This window comes from Podarcis tiliguerta (genome assembly GCF_965153285.1).
Source record: "Podarcis tiliguerta genome assembly, chromosome: 8".
In the NCBI taxonomy this organism is placed as follows: Eukaryota; Metazoa; Chordata; class Lepidosauria; order Squamata; family Lacertidae; genus Podarcis; species Podarcis tiliguerta.
The window spans coordinates 59,975,364-59,992,329 of NC_139541.1; the positions used below are offsets into that span (position 1 = coordinate 59,975,364).

At 46.6% G+C, this 16,966-nt stretch overlaps 1 protein-coding gene across 2 annotated transcripts; it reads right to left on the bottom strand.

Annotated features, from left to right (window-relative positions):
• Positions 1-1,766: 1,766 nt before the first annotated feature.
• Positions 1,767-16,340, bottom strand: HMGCL (3-hydroxy-3-methylglutaryl-CoA lyase). 2 transcript variants are annotated; one of them, XM_083452011.1, is made up of 9 exons: positions 16,185-16,340; positions 13,357-13,440; positions 11,254-11,361; positions 10,515-10,610; positions 8,278-8,426; positions 7,677-7,740; positions 6,600-6,788; positions 5,600-5,725; positions 1,767-4,598 (listed from the first exon to the last, which is right to left on the bottom strand). In XM_083452011.1, the coding sequence occupies exons 1-9, from the start codon at positions 16,218-16,220 to the stop codon at positions 4,497-4,499; spliced, it is 954 nt and encodes a 317-aa protein (XP_083308137.1). In that variant the 5' UTR covers positions 16,221-16,340; the 3' UTR covers positions 1,767-4,496. The 2 variants fall into 2 exon arrangements, with proteins under 2 accessions (XP_083308137.1, XP_083308138.1); XM_083452012.1 differs by lacking the exon at positions 16,185-16,340 and adding an exon at positions 14,496-14,652.
• Between the last annotated feature and the right edge of the window lie 626 nt (positions 16,341-16,966).

Genomic DNA, 16,966 nt, shown 5'->3' on the forward strand with positions numbered 1-16,966 from the left:
TGTGTGACTTTGGTGTCTCCATATCCTGTTTTCTGAAGCAGGTTGGCTCCCACCCATGTAACTGACTCTGTGTCGGAAATCAAGCCTATATCGGGAGTAACTGGCAACACTCCCAGGCACCCGGCTTCGTCTCCTGTTGACCTCCCTGGCTGCATTCCCAGCAAGATCCAGGCTAGCCTTATGAGGAACGGCTAAGGGAGCTGGGCATGTTTAGCCAGGAGAAGAGGAGGTTAAGGGGTGATATGATAGCCGTGTTCAAATATATAAAAGGATGTCACATAGAGGAGGGAGAAAGGTTGTTTTCTGCTGCTCCAGAGAAGCGGACACGGAGCAATGGATCCAAACTACAAGAAAGAAGATTCCACCTAAACATTAGGAAGAACTTCCTGACAGTAAGAGCTGTTCGACAGTGGCATTTGCTGCCAAGGAGTGTGGTGGAGTCTCCTTCTTTGGAGGTCTTTAAGCAGAGGCTTGACAACCATATGTCAGGAGTGCTCTGATGGTGTTTCCTGCTTGGCAGGGGGTTGGACTCGATGGCCCTTGTGGTCTATTCCAACTCTATGATTCTATGATTCTATTCTATGATTCTAGGTCACGATAAGCGACCCTTCCCAGTGTGGGAAGAGCATACTCACTCCCTCCTGCTCCCCCCCGGCAGGGAAAAGAAGATAGACAGAAACGTATTTACATGCTTTTATTCCTGCCTTTGCAGCATTACAGAAAACATGACTGCTCTCTTCAAGCTCCAGCAGTCGAGGGACAAACACCTCCTGTACTTGCTGTACAAGAGCAAGAGGAAGAGCTCATATTACACTCTGAGCTAATTCCGGTGCATTGCCCTGTGAATCGACTGTCCCTCTGTTTCCCACGGAACAGTCCCAGCATTCCATCATGTTTTGTTTTCAAGCTACCAGCTTGCAGCTGCATTGCTTCTATATCGTAACACTCTGCACACCCACAGAGTGTGACTGTGTTTCAACATACCTGCGATGGGGACCAGAAAGTAGATTGAACGGGCACGGAGCTTAATTCTCTTGTTCCCTGCAAAAGCAGCAATGTAGGAATTGAGCCGCCAACATTTTTACTGCCATCCTCCTGCAAAAAAAACCTAGCAGGTATAGCTTTTCCAGACATAAGGATATATACAGAGATGGGGAAAGCTGTGTTACATTTGTGCTTTTCAGGTTGTCGTTAAAGGCGCAGGGGAGCCAACCTTGAAAACATTTTTTAAAACTGTTCCTCATAAGGCTTGGTTTCCAGACTCTTGATAATCTCTGCATGTTCCAGCTTGTCAATATCCTCCTTAAATTGTGGCGCCTAGAACTGGACACAGTATTCCAGTTGGGGTCTGACCAAGGCAGAATAGAGTGGCACTATTACGTTCCTTGATCTGGACAACTTCTGTTGATGCAGCCTTGAATTACATTCCACCTAAACATTAGGAAGAACTTCCTGACAGTAAGAGCTGTTCGACAGTGGAATTTGCTGCCAAGGAGTGTGGTGGAGTCTCCTTCTTTGGAGGTCTTTAAGCAGAGGTTTGACAACCATATGTCAGGAGTGCTCTGATGGTGTTTCCTGCTTGGCAGGGGGTTGGACTCGATGGCCCTTGTGGTCTCTTCCAACTCTATGATTCTATGATTAGTTTTTTTTGCTGCTGCATCACACTGTTGGCTCATGTTAAGCTTGTGCTCCTCATTAAGATCCTGATACGCCCTCCATTCCACTCCCCTTACCCATCCACAGCAATTCCAAAAAAGAACAACAGATTTTATAACTAATACTTTATTTAAAACATTTCTATACCACCTCCCACATCAAGTCTCACGGTGGTGTACAACAATATTAAAATACATTTATCAAAACATTAAAATATGGGAAGGAAACACAACTGAAAATCTAGGGTAGCTTTATTCTGAGACCAAACGGCACCAGAATCCTGATGGCACAATGTGGTTTTAAGATGTGCAAAGTAATGAGGTTTGGGCATACTGTATTTTCCACTCTCAGAAGGCAGGTGGTTTAATAGTATGGGTGCCACCACTGAAAAGACTCTCCCTCCAGTGGCTGCAAACTGTAGCTCCATAGGCTGCAGCCCAACAGGAAGAGCCTCAGGTATCCTGGTACCAAGTTGCTTAGGGCAATAGAAGTCATTACCAAAAACCTTAAAAGCCTGGCCCAGCAGCCTCTTTGCAGTCAGTGCAACTCCTTGGATTAGTGTAACATGCACATGTTGCCCACGCCTGCAGCCTAGCAGCTGCATTTCATACCAGCTGCAGCTTCCAGAACAGCTCCACCCAGTGTTATAACAGTCCAGTCTTGAGGTTACCAATATAGGGGTCACAGTGGCCAAGCCAACCCTGTCCAGGACCAGGCACAACTTGCTTATTTACCTAATAATTCCCTTCCCTTTACCTTCTATATAGAAAACCAGAACAATCCCTTTCCATATATTCTATTTCAGCCCTCCCCCCTGGGGCCAATCGAGTGCCCTCCAGATGTGCTGGACTCCCATCAGTCCTAGCCAGCATGGGTATCAACACATGTGCCTGGCATATTGAACACCACATGTACCTCTAACTCAAGCATGGCCAAACTTGGCCCTTGAGCTGCTTTGGGACTACAATTCCCATCATCCCTGACCACTGGTCCTGCTAGCTAGGGATGATGGGAGCTGTATTCCCAAAAGAGCTGGAGGGCCAAGTTTGGCCATGCCTGCTCTAAGGCATGGGCTGTTTGGGGAGTCTCAGAACTGAAGGGCCACAGGTTTGCTACCTCTGCTCTAACCAGTTCTGAAGGATTTCCCCAGCAACAAGACGCGAACAATCATTTGGCACCAATTCCTCCAGCACAGGTCTGTTAGAATAGCCAGAAAGCTATCAAGCCCTGGAGCCTTTGCTGTTCCTCATCTACAGAAAGACTTAAGAGCCTAACAAAGAAAGGGAAAGTGAACTATAAGCAGTGAAGGAACCGGGAAGCAAAAGGGTGAGCGCCATGTGGACATTAGGATGACACAGAATCATAGAATTGTAGAGTTGGGATCCTGAGGATCATCTAGTCCAACCCCCTGCAATACAGGAATGTGCAGCTGTCCCATATGGGGATCAAACCTGCAACCTTGGCATTATCAGCTGTGTCATCCATGGGTCAGGGGCTGGAACAGCACAAGGATCAATCAGCTGCAGAGGCCCAAATCTAGGGGCAGGCACACCATCACTCAGTGGCACACAATCCATGCTACACCTCTTCCCCCAAGACTGGAAGCCACCATCCCATACTGGCACAAGAAGGAATGAAGGCCTGCACACCATTCTCCAAGAGCGAGTAGGAAACTCAGCATGCCCCACATTTCCTAAGGAAGATCATGTGGGGAGGCTGAACTGGCATGGATACTGGCAGCAGGAGGAGCTTCTACAAGAGGGGGTCTTCGGGGGACAGGAGTTGGGGGTCAGACCAGGATCCCACCCTCTGAGGCCCAACAAGAAGATTTCAGCAAAGGTTTCAGAGAGGCTACTTGCTTTTAGATATAGAAAGTAGCATATTTAATTGGTTCATTCTTTTTTGCAAGCTGGGCAACCTTGGGATAGGTGTGGTGAACAGAAGGCAAAAACTATTGCCTGTTTTGGGTTGCCCACTTATATCCCCACGAGTTGATTGAGAAAGGCATCCTGGTTGGGGGGGAGGGTACTCCACAGCGCACTGTTGACGCAACCACAACGCCACATAGGAGACTCCGAATGAGAGAAGAGGAAAAGATAAATTATGGCCCAAGCAAATGCAAGGTCCAAAAATACAAATAGGAATAGAGGTATATAGGAACTCGGGGTGCTCCCGTGAAGACTAATGTTTTAAAAAGCTCCCATTGAAGATGGAAGATTCGAGACAGGAAAAAGGAAGTTCTTCTTCACAAACTGCAGAGTTTAAACTAGGGCATTTGCTCCCAAAATATGTAGTGACGACCCCCAACTTGGATGGCTTTAAAAGGCAAATTCATGGTAGATAAGGCTATGAACCACTATGGCTGGGTTCTCCCTCCCCTGTCAGAAGCAGGATTCCTCCGAATATCATTTGGAGTGACCCTCAGGTGAGGAGGGCCCCACTGCACTCTGGTACTGCTTGTGAGCTTCCCATAGGACTCTTGGTTAGCCACTGTGAGAACAAAATGGTGGACTGTGATAGGCCTTTGGCCCAACCCAGCAGGGCTCTTTTTATGACCCCCTGCAACAAATCTGTTCCTTGGAGGCAAGTTGTGACCAGTGGAAAGGACTCAGATTCTTTGCGAAGCCCAAGATATCCCAACAAGTGCAAATACAGTGCTTTAGACTACTTTTTTTAATGTCTCTTTTCAGGGTAAAATTTGGCTGACTCATCTTCCTGCCGTCGAGTCCGGAGAGTGCTTAAATAAAGTTAGGAGAGGAGACCAAGTGCAAACATGGCAGATTCCAGAGTGTCGCTTGTAGTTTTGCTTCCAACAAGTCCCGTAAAGGCGCTGCTCTGCTTCACAGTTTGCAGGAGGCCTGTGCCACTTTCGAATTGGTCCTCCTGTTCAACGCCTTGCAAATAAAGGTTCCTGCGTCTAGAAGTTTCGTGAGGTCCACACCCTTCATAGGGAAGAAGAGACACAGCTGCTTACTTGTACATACAAAGCTGCATTAAATGACGTCAGATCATTTGTCCATCTAGTCTAGTACTGCCTGCTCTGTCAGCTGCTGTCCAAAGATTCAGACACTGGTCTTTCCAGCCCAGTAAACTGAGGTCCTCCCACTTTCTTTCTTTTTTTAAAAAAAGGGGAGATGCAGAGAATTGAACCTAAGACCATCTACAGCCAAAAACATGTGCTCTTCCTCAGAGGTCACATCCGCACCATGAATTTAAAGTACACCTATACTGTGTTAACAACCATGGCTTCCGTCAAAGTATCCAGGGAAATGTAGTTTGTTAACAGAGCTCATTAGGAGACCCCTATTTCCCCCACCATGAGAGGAGAAGACTCCCTGGAAAAGACCCCGATGTTGGGAAAGATGGAGGGCACAAGGAGAAGGGGACGACAGAGGACGAGATGGTTGGACAGTGTTCTTGAAGCTACAAACATGAGTCTGACCAAACTGCGGGAGGCAGTGGAAGACAGGAGTGCCTGGCGTGCTCTGGTCCAGGGGGTCACGAAGAGTCGGACACAACTAAACGACTAAACAACAAATTTCCCCCACAAAGCTACACCTGACAACTATGCACACCCTTAAGAAAATGCAGTTCCCAGGATTTGTTGGGGGTGGGGATAGACTTAAAAGTGGCATAGGAGTGCTTTAAATGGATGGTATGAAGGTGACCAAAGATACATCTCTTACTCAGAAGAATATAATTTTCAGGCAAGTCATGCAGTGACCACATGTAGTAAAACACAACCTGTTTCCAACACATATACAACTTTACACACAGTGGCAGATAAAGCTCGGCTGGATGCTCTAGTTAAGAGAGACATCAAGTACAGTAGCAGCTGATCAGCCAATGAGGGCCACAGACACCCATCTCTATCAAAGCAAAGCCTGGTACTAACTCCCAAAGCCAAGACAAGTGTGCCCCCCTCCTATGACCAAGTACTTACAGTGTGGATGCCAAGACCGTTGAGCATGTACACCATGTCTTCTGTGGCCACATTCCCAGATGCTCCTTGGGCATAGGGGCAGCCACCAAGGCCAGCGACTGAGGAATCGACCACATTCACGCCCATCTGCAAACAGAAGCAGAGACGTTCTAAGGAAAAGTCTTGCCTGGTCCGTCCAGTGAAACAGCCACTTATAGGCTGATTAACTAGACCAGGGATGTGGAAGCGGTGGCCCTCTTGATGTGGGTGGTTCCTAGCTCGCATCAGTCCCAACCAGCATGGCCAATGGCCAGGGATGAGGGGAGCTGTGAGCCAACACCTGGGAAAGCCACAGGTTTCCCATCGCTGAATTAGACTGAAAGTCCAGGTAAGGGGTTCTGCCTCCCTTTTCTTTTCCTAAAAATAGGTCGCCTCCCTTTCTTCCAGGGTATCAGAAATTCTTGTATGATTAGGGGAAGGTGGATGTATGCTGGAAAGGCTCCTAAGAGCATTCCTTCTGCGTGGATCCTGTTTTATATGTAGTCCGAATGCCTTTTGTGGGGCCAAAAGATGCCCCAGGGACCCTTTTATTCATTCCAGGTCACTGAGCTCTTTGGAGAGTCACTGTTAGTGGTCCCCCATGGCTCAGATGCACGGCTTATATGTGCCAGAGGCTATGCATTCAGAGGACCCACTTTTATAGAACTTCCTTCCAGCTGAGGTCAGACAGGTCCCCTCTTTGTTACTACTTACTACTGAAGACTGCTTTTTATTCCAGCAGGCATTTTAACAGAATTCTAATCTTTTGTTTGTTTCAATTTATTTTCTTGTACATGGCTTACAGGCAATTCTAATTAAGTGATACATAAACAGTCAAAATAAATAGATAATCTCTATCTCAGGCAAGATTGGCCAATGACCAGGGCTTGTTCATGGCTAGGCAAGTGGATTGGATCGGTTGATTTGTGCCACCCATTTTAGTGAATTTTGTCTTGAGCTATGAAAACAGCGAGGAAGTCACCTGAAGCGCTACCAGTGTGTTGGCAAGTGCCTGCCCGTAAGTGTCATGGCAGTGAACAGCCAGTGCTCCAAGAGGCACCTCCTTCATGACAGCAGAGAGCATGTCCTTCATGTTGCCGGGGGTCCCAACGCCAATGGTATCACCAAGGGAAATCTCGTAGCACCCCATGGCATACATTCTCTTTGAAACCTGCAGCAGAGAACAGAACATTTACAGAATTTCCAACGCGTGAAGCTGCCTGACACCAACTCAGACCACCGGCCCGTCTAGCTCACTGTTGTTTAGAGCAGAGTTTCCCAAACTTGCGTCTCCAGCTGCTTTTGGACTATAACTCCCATCATCCCTGACCACGAGTCCTACTAGGTAGGGATGATGGGAGTTGTAGTCCAAAAACAGCTGGAGACCCACATTTGGGAAACCCTGGTTTAGAGTGAGTGGCAGTGGCTCTACAGGATCCCCAGACCTACTTGGAGAGGGTAGTGACCGAATCTGTGACTTTCTGCGCAGCAAAGCATGTGCTCTACTACACTTCCCATGCAGACCTAAAGTTTGAGCTACACAATGTAAAGAGCACAGGGACAAAGCAAAAAGCAGGAGCCCCTGGCTGAGTTCCATCCTCCCTTTGCATAACATATACTTCCGTTCACCCCATGTCTCAATATTACAGTGTGCGTTCTCCTGCTCTTCGCATTGTTGGCTGCTGGTGGTGAGGATAAAATACATGCAGCTGCCTTTTACTAAGTCAACCCATTCTTTCACCTGGCCCAGTACTGGGCTCTTCCCATCCTTGCACTGCTGTCAGAACACAGTGCAAGGTGAATGGGGTGTGTGTGTGTGCCTATATCACATATATACACGTACCAACTTAATACAGGGCTGCCATTTGGGATGACAGCCCTATGCTCTTTGCAAAATGCAATTCCATCTTGAAAAAGGCGCCTTTTGCTTTTTCCACCTTGGAATGAGAACTGAAACGACGGCAGCTGCAACATGCAGTGCTGATGCGTGACTGAGGTTACCAAGAATATCAAACACAGAAGGCCACCACAGCCCACAAATGCCTTTTAGTATACTCACTTCTGCTACTTTAGCAGGAGAAATCTTGCCTTCATATGGGCAGCCAAGGACACAGGAGACATACCTGCATGCAGGGGGGAAAGAACAGACATTATTATACCCAATACATGCAGGAGTTTCAAATGCCTTTTACACAACCAGAATGGCAGCCTCAGACCACCAGCCTCACACATGACCTACAAATCATTTGCAGAATAAGAGTAGCTCCTAGGGATTTACGGCCAAGCCTGTGGTATGAAAACCTCACTGCAGCCTGTTATATACACGATAATCTTCACTCCATCACATAAAATGTGAAGAGCTCCCTCACTCACCTACTGGGGAGTGGCAGCTAATTCCTCACATACATGAAAGACAGTGACCGATGGCCGCCGCCCCCCCCCCCCCCAAAATATGGCTCAATTATGGACCGCGTTATGGAAAGCTCCTTCAGGCCATCTCAGAGATGGTCCAGTATTTTGGTTCTGAATCCCCTCCTCTCTCCCGAACTTCACCAGTCCATTTGTAAATGTAAATATAACAATAATAAATAAATCACGGTAGATTAGCAGGTAGAGAGGAACGTTCAACACCTCAGTTAGCACATAGCTCTAGAGCTTACCCTCGGACCGGGATGCCGGTTTCTCTAGCTGCACTCAGGACGTCACTGAATCTGTCCAGACTCTCCTCAATGGAGCAGTTGATGTTCTTCTTTGTGAAAAGTTCTGATGCTGCCCCGAAGATTGACACCTCCTTAGCTCCTGCTGCCACCTGCCAATACAGGGAATATGCCCTATATATCACTCCCTCTGATAAGTGAACTCAGGTGCTGGTGAGTGACAACAATTTAATTTTCAAACTCAGGTAGTGACTGCAAGCAATCTTGATTGTCTGCTTATCTTTTAACGCAGGGGTCGCCAACCTTTTTGGATCGGGGGCACTTTTTGAATGTTGAGAAGCGCTGTGGGGGGCCAGTCACAAAATGGCTAGGGGCGGCGTGGCATAACTCAAAATTAATTACTGTACTTTTCCATGTATAAGACTGTGTTTATTTCTTTAAAAATTATGCTAAAAAGTGGGGGTTGTTTTATACATGGGTAGTACATAGGGTGGATGATTGATTAGTTGCTGCCACGGCTGTCAATCACTATTCTGCGTGTTATTGGTTGCTGCGTCAATGAACGGTGCTGATTGGCTGATATCCTAGCAGTTGGGTGGGCAATTGGCAGCTTCTGCTGGCGATGGGACAGATGGGAGGCTGACTTCACATCGCGTGTCGGTGAGGCAAATTTTGGCAAAAAAAAAAAGCTCAACAACTCTGAGCCATCTACTCCCTTTTTCTAAAATTTGAGGGGTAGTTTTATACACGGGGGCGTGTTATAGACAGAAAAGTATGGTACCTCCCTAACAACCTTATGCTAACCATGGGAAGTCAGCTACGTCCAGCTGCTCCTGGTTGTGGAGATCACGTAATATTGATTCTACACGTATAAATGATGTTACTGTGTAATAACAGAAGGCATTTCGCAGCACCAGGTGGCGACATCACACTCACTCTCATTTCACAGAAATTGATTAGAAGGTACCTAAACATTTTGCCCCAAACCTTTCTTCCTATGAGGAATAGAGACTGGGTTGTTGTTGTTCTTTATAAAAAACCTAGAGCCTGGGACAGCAGTGAAAGCCTTTGCAAGGTGCAGAGTAGGGAACCTCTGTCTTAGTGGGGTGGATCTGATCTATTACCGTATTTTTCGCTCTATAGGACGCACTTTTTCCCCTCCAAAAATTAAGGGGAAATGTGTGTGCGTCCTATAGAGCAAATGCAGGCTGCTCCGCTAAGCCGAAAGGCAGAACAGGGAGACGGAGCGCTGCGGAGGGCTCCGTCTTGCTGTTCTAGCTTGGGGACGGCTGCGTGCAAAGCCTCTCCAGGGCAGCGGGGTGCCTTCACCCCGCTCTCTTGCAGAGGCTAGCAAGGCTGTTCCCAAGCCAGAACAGCGAGACGGAGGGCTCCGTCTCGCTCTTCTAGCTTGGAGACGGCTGCGCGCAAAGCCTCTGCAGGGCAGTGGGGTGCGTTCACCCCGCTCTCCTGCAGAGGCTAGCAAGGCTGTCCCCAAGCCAGAACAGCGAGATGGAGGGCTCCGTCTCGCTCTTCTATCTAGCTTGGGGACGGCTGCGCGCAAAGCCTCTGCAGGGCAGCAGGGTGCTGCGCTCCAAAGGCTTCAGGGATCTGTGAGGCTGGGGTGGGGGGAAGCAGCGCTTCCCCCCACCGCCAGCTCCACACGCTCGGGTGAATGCACCTTGAACGCACCTTGTTTTACAGGGGGAGAACAAGGAAAAAATATTTTTTCCCTGTTCTCCCCCTCCTATGGTCCGGTGCGTCCTATGGTCCGGTGCGTCCAATAGAGCGAAAAATACGGTATATGTATTATTGGCACAACCATTTTAGGTTGTGTTTATTCTTCTTTTCATTCGTTTTTAAAGTTCCTATTTGTAAGTCACCCTGAGTTCACCTTTCTGGAAAAAATTAACTAAATCAATACAATCAACAAATAAATAATGTACAAAAATCGTACCAAAATGGGTCTAGTTGATCCGATTCAAGGCTACATTGAGCTAATTAAGATTCCTGTGATGCTGAAGAGACTTTTCCCAGCATGGCCTACAGGTTTTTACATATACAAGCACCTTCACTGAGTTCAATTCGGGGGGGGGGGGAGATGTGCCTCCCCTAGTTAAATAAATGAGCTGCCTGTCCAGGTGCACCATACCAGGAACAGGATATGAAATTATAGTCATAGTTGTGTATTTCTCACTACTAAAGCCATGACCTCAGAGCTTCTGCTCTGCCATCTTCCTTACCGCTGCTTGGAAGCCTTTGAGGTTGGGAGTCAAAACAGGGTAGCTGATCCCAGGAACCTTCCGAATCCCTTGCATGACTTCAGTATGATCAGCCATCTAAGTTGCAAAACAAAGAACGGAGAAGACAGGATTTTAATTTTCCACTGTAAAAGAGCGGAGCACCTTAAAGCTTCCAAACCCCCGCAGACAGACCAAAATGAGAAAAAGAAATAGGATTGTTAGGCGGCAAATGAAAAGTATGTTTAAAATGTTGGCATATTCAAGACAGACTTTCCTCAATGAAAAGAAGGCTCCTCTTGCAATCTCCGCTTCCTTCATTAGCTGGTTTTTAAAGAGGGACTCTAGCTTTCTGAACAATGTTTTACAATAACAGGTGGCTTTAAGAACAATGCTCAGTAATCTACGAAGATCAGAAACTTTTTATAACATAAACAACCGCCTCTGTATGCTGCTGTGTTAAATTGCTGCATAGCCACATTACGCTTAGCAGCCCTGGGGGGGGGGGGGGGGAGTCCTGAGAATCAGAGAATGGCTCCCAGCTTCCCAGACCTGCACTAAACTATAGTTTGGAATTACCTCTATGCAAATGCAGCCTATGAAAGAGACCAAGTTGAGACACAGTAATTTATCTAAGCCACCCAGCAAGATTATGGGAGAAGCAGGGACCCGCTCTCTTTACTGCATCCCACTATGAGACTCACACGTCAGCAACGTGAATTTGAGGCTCACCCATACTGACCTGAGGAATCCATTTGGGAGACACAAAACTGGTAGCTTCTATGACCGAAAGACCCGTTTCCGACAGCATGTTGATTAAGTCAATTTTCACATGGGTGGGGACGATGTTCTGCAAAAAGAGAGAAACACATTTCCCACTTATAGCAATGCCACAATCCCTTCCAGAAAGTCTAATCAAACCCTTCCCTGAAGTAGAACAAAAGTGGCTTCGAAGGGTTGGGGAAGGCCACTGAGGTGGAGGATCACAAACTGGAAGGCAAGAAGGCTGCCTCTTATTGGAGACAAGGGAGTGGAAATGGCTGGGATCCTTATACAATGATCTTATTATTATTTTTTTACAGATAGATGAATTACCACAACCTTTTTGCATTTCTTTAATTTTTAAACTGCATCTGACCTTGAGCTTTTGAGAACGGAGAAGACTAAAAATCTCCTATTATAATAAACAATAAATACGTAAGAACCGGCTACACTGAACTCAGTGGAGCTTACGTGGTTAGTCAATTTTGCATCACTGTGAGTATTGCGCACCACACAGCCTGCCAGAGGGACAAAGATTTCCTGTTTTGCAACGTGGTAATGCTGGACAGACTTTGCAATGGGTAAACATTCACATCAAGCCTTAAACAAACTCCCTGGCTCTGACTCTGTGTATTTGGAGATATTTTCCCCTCTCCACAGTTACCGTAGATCAGAACTTGTACTGTTTTACCTAGTTGGCTACCTGCAATGATTAAATAGCTTTAGAAGAGGATCGGAAAAATTCAGGGAGGAGAAGTGGTCTATCAATGGCTGCTAGTCAAGATGCCAATAAGCAACCTTCCAGTTTAGAAGCATTATGCCTCTGAATACCAGTTGCTGTGAAGCAAAAGCAGCAGGAGAGGCCCATTACTCTCATGTGGGCTTCTCGGGGGCACTGTGTTGGCCACTTGGGAATCTGGGTGTGGGGCTAGACAGAACACTGGCCTGAGGGGGACGTATTCTTGGTATTCCAACAGGATTTTTCATTATGCCTTTATGAAGTCAGTATCTCCATGGGGTGCAGGTAAGACTGCTAAAATCCCCCAATGGAACTTCCAAGATATGGTTCACAGGCATAAATAAAACCGTACACATCCTACAAGCTGAAAAGACTCCCACTGAAGCCAGAGGCAGACAGGACAATTCTGACTCCATGCCTGGGCTCTTGCAGCTTCTCCTCCTAGTACAGAAATCCTTTGATATTTCTGAATTATGCCATTTCAAGGCAAGAGCTGGTAAAATGTAGTGGCTAAGAAGCTAAGGTTGCTATGAACCAGGAAGAGCCCAGTTCAAATCTTGCCTCTGCTATGGAAGTAGCTTAGGGCAGACTATTCTCTGAGCCTCAATCTCCCATCTGCAATATGGGTACAACACCACTGACCTCCCTTACATGTTTGCTGTTTGAACAAAAATAAGGTATGCAAAAGCATTTTGAGCAAAGAAAGAGGGACATAAATACTAAATGTTATTGTCAGCATCACTCATTAGGGTGCCAGTCTCCTCATCACAATGCCACCTTAAATCCTTAAAAATTGAAACTATCAAGGTCTGTGTAATGCAGAGTGCTTTTCAACCAGAGCCTGCAAACATTATACATACTACTGTGCATGCTCATATGAATCTGATGAAATGCAACAAAGATCACAAAATGTTAGATTAGAGCATGTTATGAAATGTTATCTCTCAAGGTGCTCCTTATGATGGTCCATGGCATCTTTGCATCATCTGCGCAGTAGGTTGTACCCATTTCACAGACTGATTTAATTTATACAAGCTGTTGTATTGAAATGAACAAATGAGAAATTGAGCAGCAGAGACTGCAGTTTACCCAGACCTAAGTCTCTGAGGTGAGTCTAATGTGACCCATCAGCCTGGATTGATGCATTTCTAGTGATCAATATACAGGAATTGCCAGAAACAGACAAAGTAGGGTGAAAGGCTGAGGATGGAAATTTTGAGCTGTGACCCATGTTCTAGTTGGCAGCAAAATCAAAACAGCGCAGATGTTGAAAGAGCAGGTTCATGAGAACAAATTACTGTAGGTTTCACGAACAAGACAAATAGCTTATCAGGAGTCATTTACCTTTTCATTTTGCAAGCCATCTCTTGGACCGACCTCAACTATTTTCACATATTTGGGAAGCGTACCAGCTGCTGTGGAGCTGAGCTGTAGAGGGGAAAAAATGATAAATTTATTTATTTACAACTGGGATGAACAATACATTTTCACAATGTTCTTATCAGTCAACATGCCTAATGAATAAATAATGAAAAGACATACGGAAGTCCATCTTGGTACAGTACATAGCTAAACTAAAGGATGTAGCAATGGTCACCGATTTGGATGGCTTTAAATGGGGTTCAGGACAAATTCATAGAGGTTAAAACCAATTCACGGAGGGCAAAAACCAAAATATAGAGTAGATTCAACTAAGCCTGACATCTGCCCTTCTAGCATTTTTGGAAGGGTGGGCAGAATGTAGACCATGATCTACAGTACTGGTAGATCTCTGGGAGATTTACAGTAGATCAGCAAGGACTCCCAATTGTTTCAGAACAGCAACAACAAAATTTCATCCCCGGAGAGGGGCTGGAATCCTAATATCCTGAAATGAAGAAAGCTTAAACTGGAATGGGTTTGTGCGTGGAAGGACTATAAGCCCAGCTCCAAATGATTCGTCATACCTCACAGCACTTTATTCATGTATTTCCCCAGAGACCCCTGGGTAAGCGCATCATGTTAAAAAACCCTATATTCCTGTACATAAAACATGTTCTTGTTCAGTGATTCACAAGTTAGTAAAAACCTTTGGAACTGGTCTTTGTTTTTCTGGAGAACTTGTAAACGAAACGGACCTCTACCATTCTCCGGCAAAGGCGCAATTGTTGCTCTTGCCAGTCTCAATCTGCGCGCCTTTGCAAGTGTTTATCTTGCACACTGGGCTGCAGCTGGTGGAGCTCGGGAGGCTGCAGTGCAACAAGTAACCTGAAGCGTGCCCTCCCCACAGGCCCTAAAAGCAGCCTGTCTGGGGACGATACAGAAAACAACTGGAGGTGGCCCCTGCCGTTCGCAGGACACCCCATAGCAGCTGCCAGGGCAGCTTAGGGACACCTCCCCCCACGGACAGCCGCCACAACCGCAGCGCCCGAAGCGCCCGCAGCAGCAGCAACAACGTCCCACTTCCCAACCTGGACCCGCCTCAGCTCTGCTCTCCCGCTCACCGGCCGCAGCGAAGCCACCAGCCGCGGCAGCGCCCGCTTGGCCGCCACCATGTCGCCGCTTCTCCTCCTTCTCCAGCTAGAGTCAGCGACTGGAAGCGGGTCACGTGACGGTGGCTTTGTTCCTCCACGTGACCCGCTTCCCTCGCTGCGCGTGCGGCGGAGTGGGCGGCGCTGGCGCGTTCGCCTTCCCAGGAATGTGGGCAGGGCTTCACCTGGTGAATCTCTGCCTGACAAGTAGCCGAGAATGGGAGACCCCGCCACGGGAGGGGGGCGGTTTGTTTTATGCCCTTTGCGCCTGAGCATGTGCAGAGTGTCTCCCTCGCCCCTGGCTAAGTAGCAGTAGCAGCTGGGAGTGCAGCCGCCGCGCAGCTAGGAGTGCGGCATCCAGAACCAAAGCTTGAGAGGACAGCGTAAGAAGTGCTTTGATGAACTGGGCGAAATGCCTATTGTGGCAGACATCCTCTTGGCCAGGCATAGGCAAACTCCGGCCCTCCAGGTGTTTGGGACTACAATCCCCATGATCCCCAGCTAACAGGACCAGTGGTCAGGGATGATGGGAATTGTAGTTCCACACATCTGGAGGGCCGGAGTTTGCCTATGCCTGCTCTTGGCATTAGTAGCTGCCGCCTCCAAGCAGACGTTGCCCCTGGGAGGCTTTCAAGAAGGGAATAGGCGCTTCCTGTATTTTCTGACCGGCTACAACTGTTAGAGCTCTGTGCCAGATTTACCTAGCTATAGCTTAGAGCCCCTCTCTCTTGGGGGCCCCCAAAAAAGTAAAAGGAAAAAAACTGATGTACATTTCCGAAGTATAAGATAAAAAACAAATAAAATAGAACCTATAGCAGCAGTGTTTTGTGTTGTATAGGCTTCTATTTGTTATGTGCAAATGGCTTTAGATACCTATTAGGTCCATAAATTACCATATAGCATATATTCAACACAAAAAACAGTGACAATTTGTTGTTGCCAAAGGACAGCTGGACATATAAATGGCCTCATTACCTTCAGTAGCTTAGGGCCTCATCAAACCTAAATCCAGCTCTCTGTATGTATAAAATGACACCAGACTCATACAAACATAACAAGGATTGTTTTTGACAAAGGTAAGCACAACACACAAGCAACATGGACAGGATACTGTGCCCTAAAAGAATTCCCCATCAGTTTCACATTTTTGCATATTTGAGGTATGCTTGAACCTCAACATCCGAAGCAAATCCCTCATCTTCAAAGCTCTTCCTGGTCAAGCCTGATTATCTCTCTGCCCCATAACTTTTCTGCCTCTTAGCATTAGTCACATGGCTACTATGAAGTTTCCTGCTAACAATCTGAGCTTATGCACAATAGGAACGGCAGCCCTAGATGGCTTTTGACCACTCTCAATTGCTGTTGCTGACCCCACCTTTCTGCCCTGCTTTGTGTTCTTCACAACTTAGAGGCTGAAGAAAGCAATGTAATGACACATAATCAATTACACCTCATTTTGCTTGCTACACTTATCAGCCTAACATATTTATAGTGGCCTTCAAAAAAATCCCCAACCTATACAGTATGGTACGATGCATCTTTCTTCAGGTGTACCCAAATTCTCAAGTGGGCATAGAAGATACAAGAGATAACCATGATTTTTCCTAATAGCTGAAACAACTCATTACACATACTATTTGCACCCATTTTTGAAAAATATACCTGTCCCATCAGGCTTCCTCTTCGTAAAGGTCCCATTTTGCACTCTGGTGTCTCCTGCTCACACAGGGGTTTGACTTAGCTTGGCCTGCACGGGTGACTTGCAGCACTGCCCTATGTGCATTTATACCACTAAAGCAACAGAAACCTGTGGCTCTGAGATAAGAGCTATTTGTTTTGGCTCTAAAACTGCCAATTTTATTTACTTGAGATATTCCCTTTATCCAAAAGGTGTGTTACTATATTCTCCTCCCTCCCACCAAAGTTCGCAATGGTTGCAACCCAGTGCCAATACAGTTTGTATGCCCAGTATATACTCAGCATTTTAGCATCGTGGCATTTTCCTCAGTATGTTGCAAGGGATGACCAATGCCAAAAGCTATTTGCCAATGTCCCCAAGCCAGGAGACAGATGACATCAATTGCATTTTTTGGATCCCCCTAGCTGGCATTGAGCTTGAGCTTTTGAGGTTGACTGTTACTTCACAGCACTGCAATTAATGATTGAACCAGGATGTTCATTGGAAACCACCTTTCTTTGGAACACGCGTAGGTCTTTCCCCTTGAAGGTGTTAAAAATCATTTTAGAAATGATTGAAGGTAACTAAAGGGTTGGGAGAGGATTTTCTTTGCCTCAGAGGTAATGGATACCTCTGAAAAGTATTGGAGTAAAACAATGGCACCTCTCTGATGTCTCCTTGGCTTTCTCAAGAGCCTGTGTCCATGCTGTGAGCTGCTAAGTCCTAGATAAATCCCCTATTCTCTCATCCTATGCTTATCTATTAT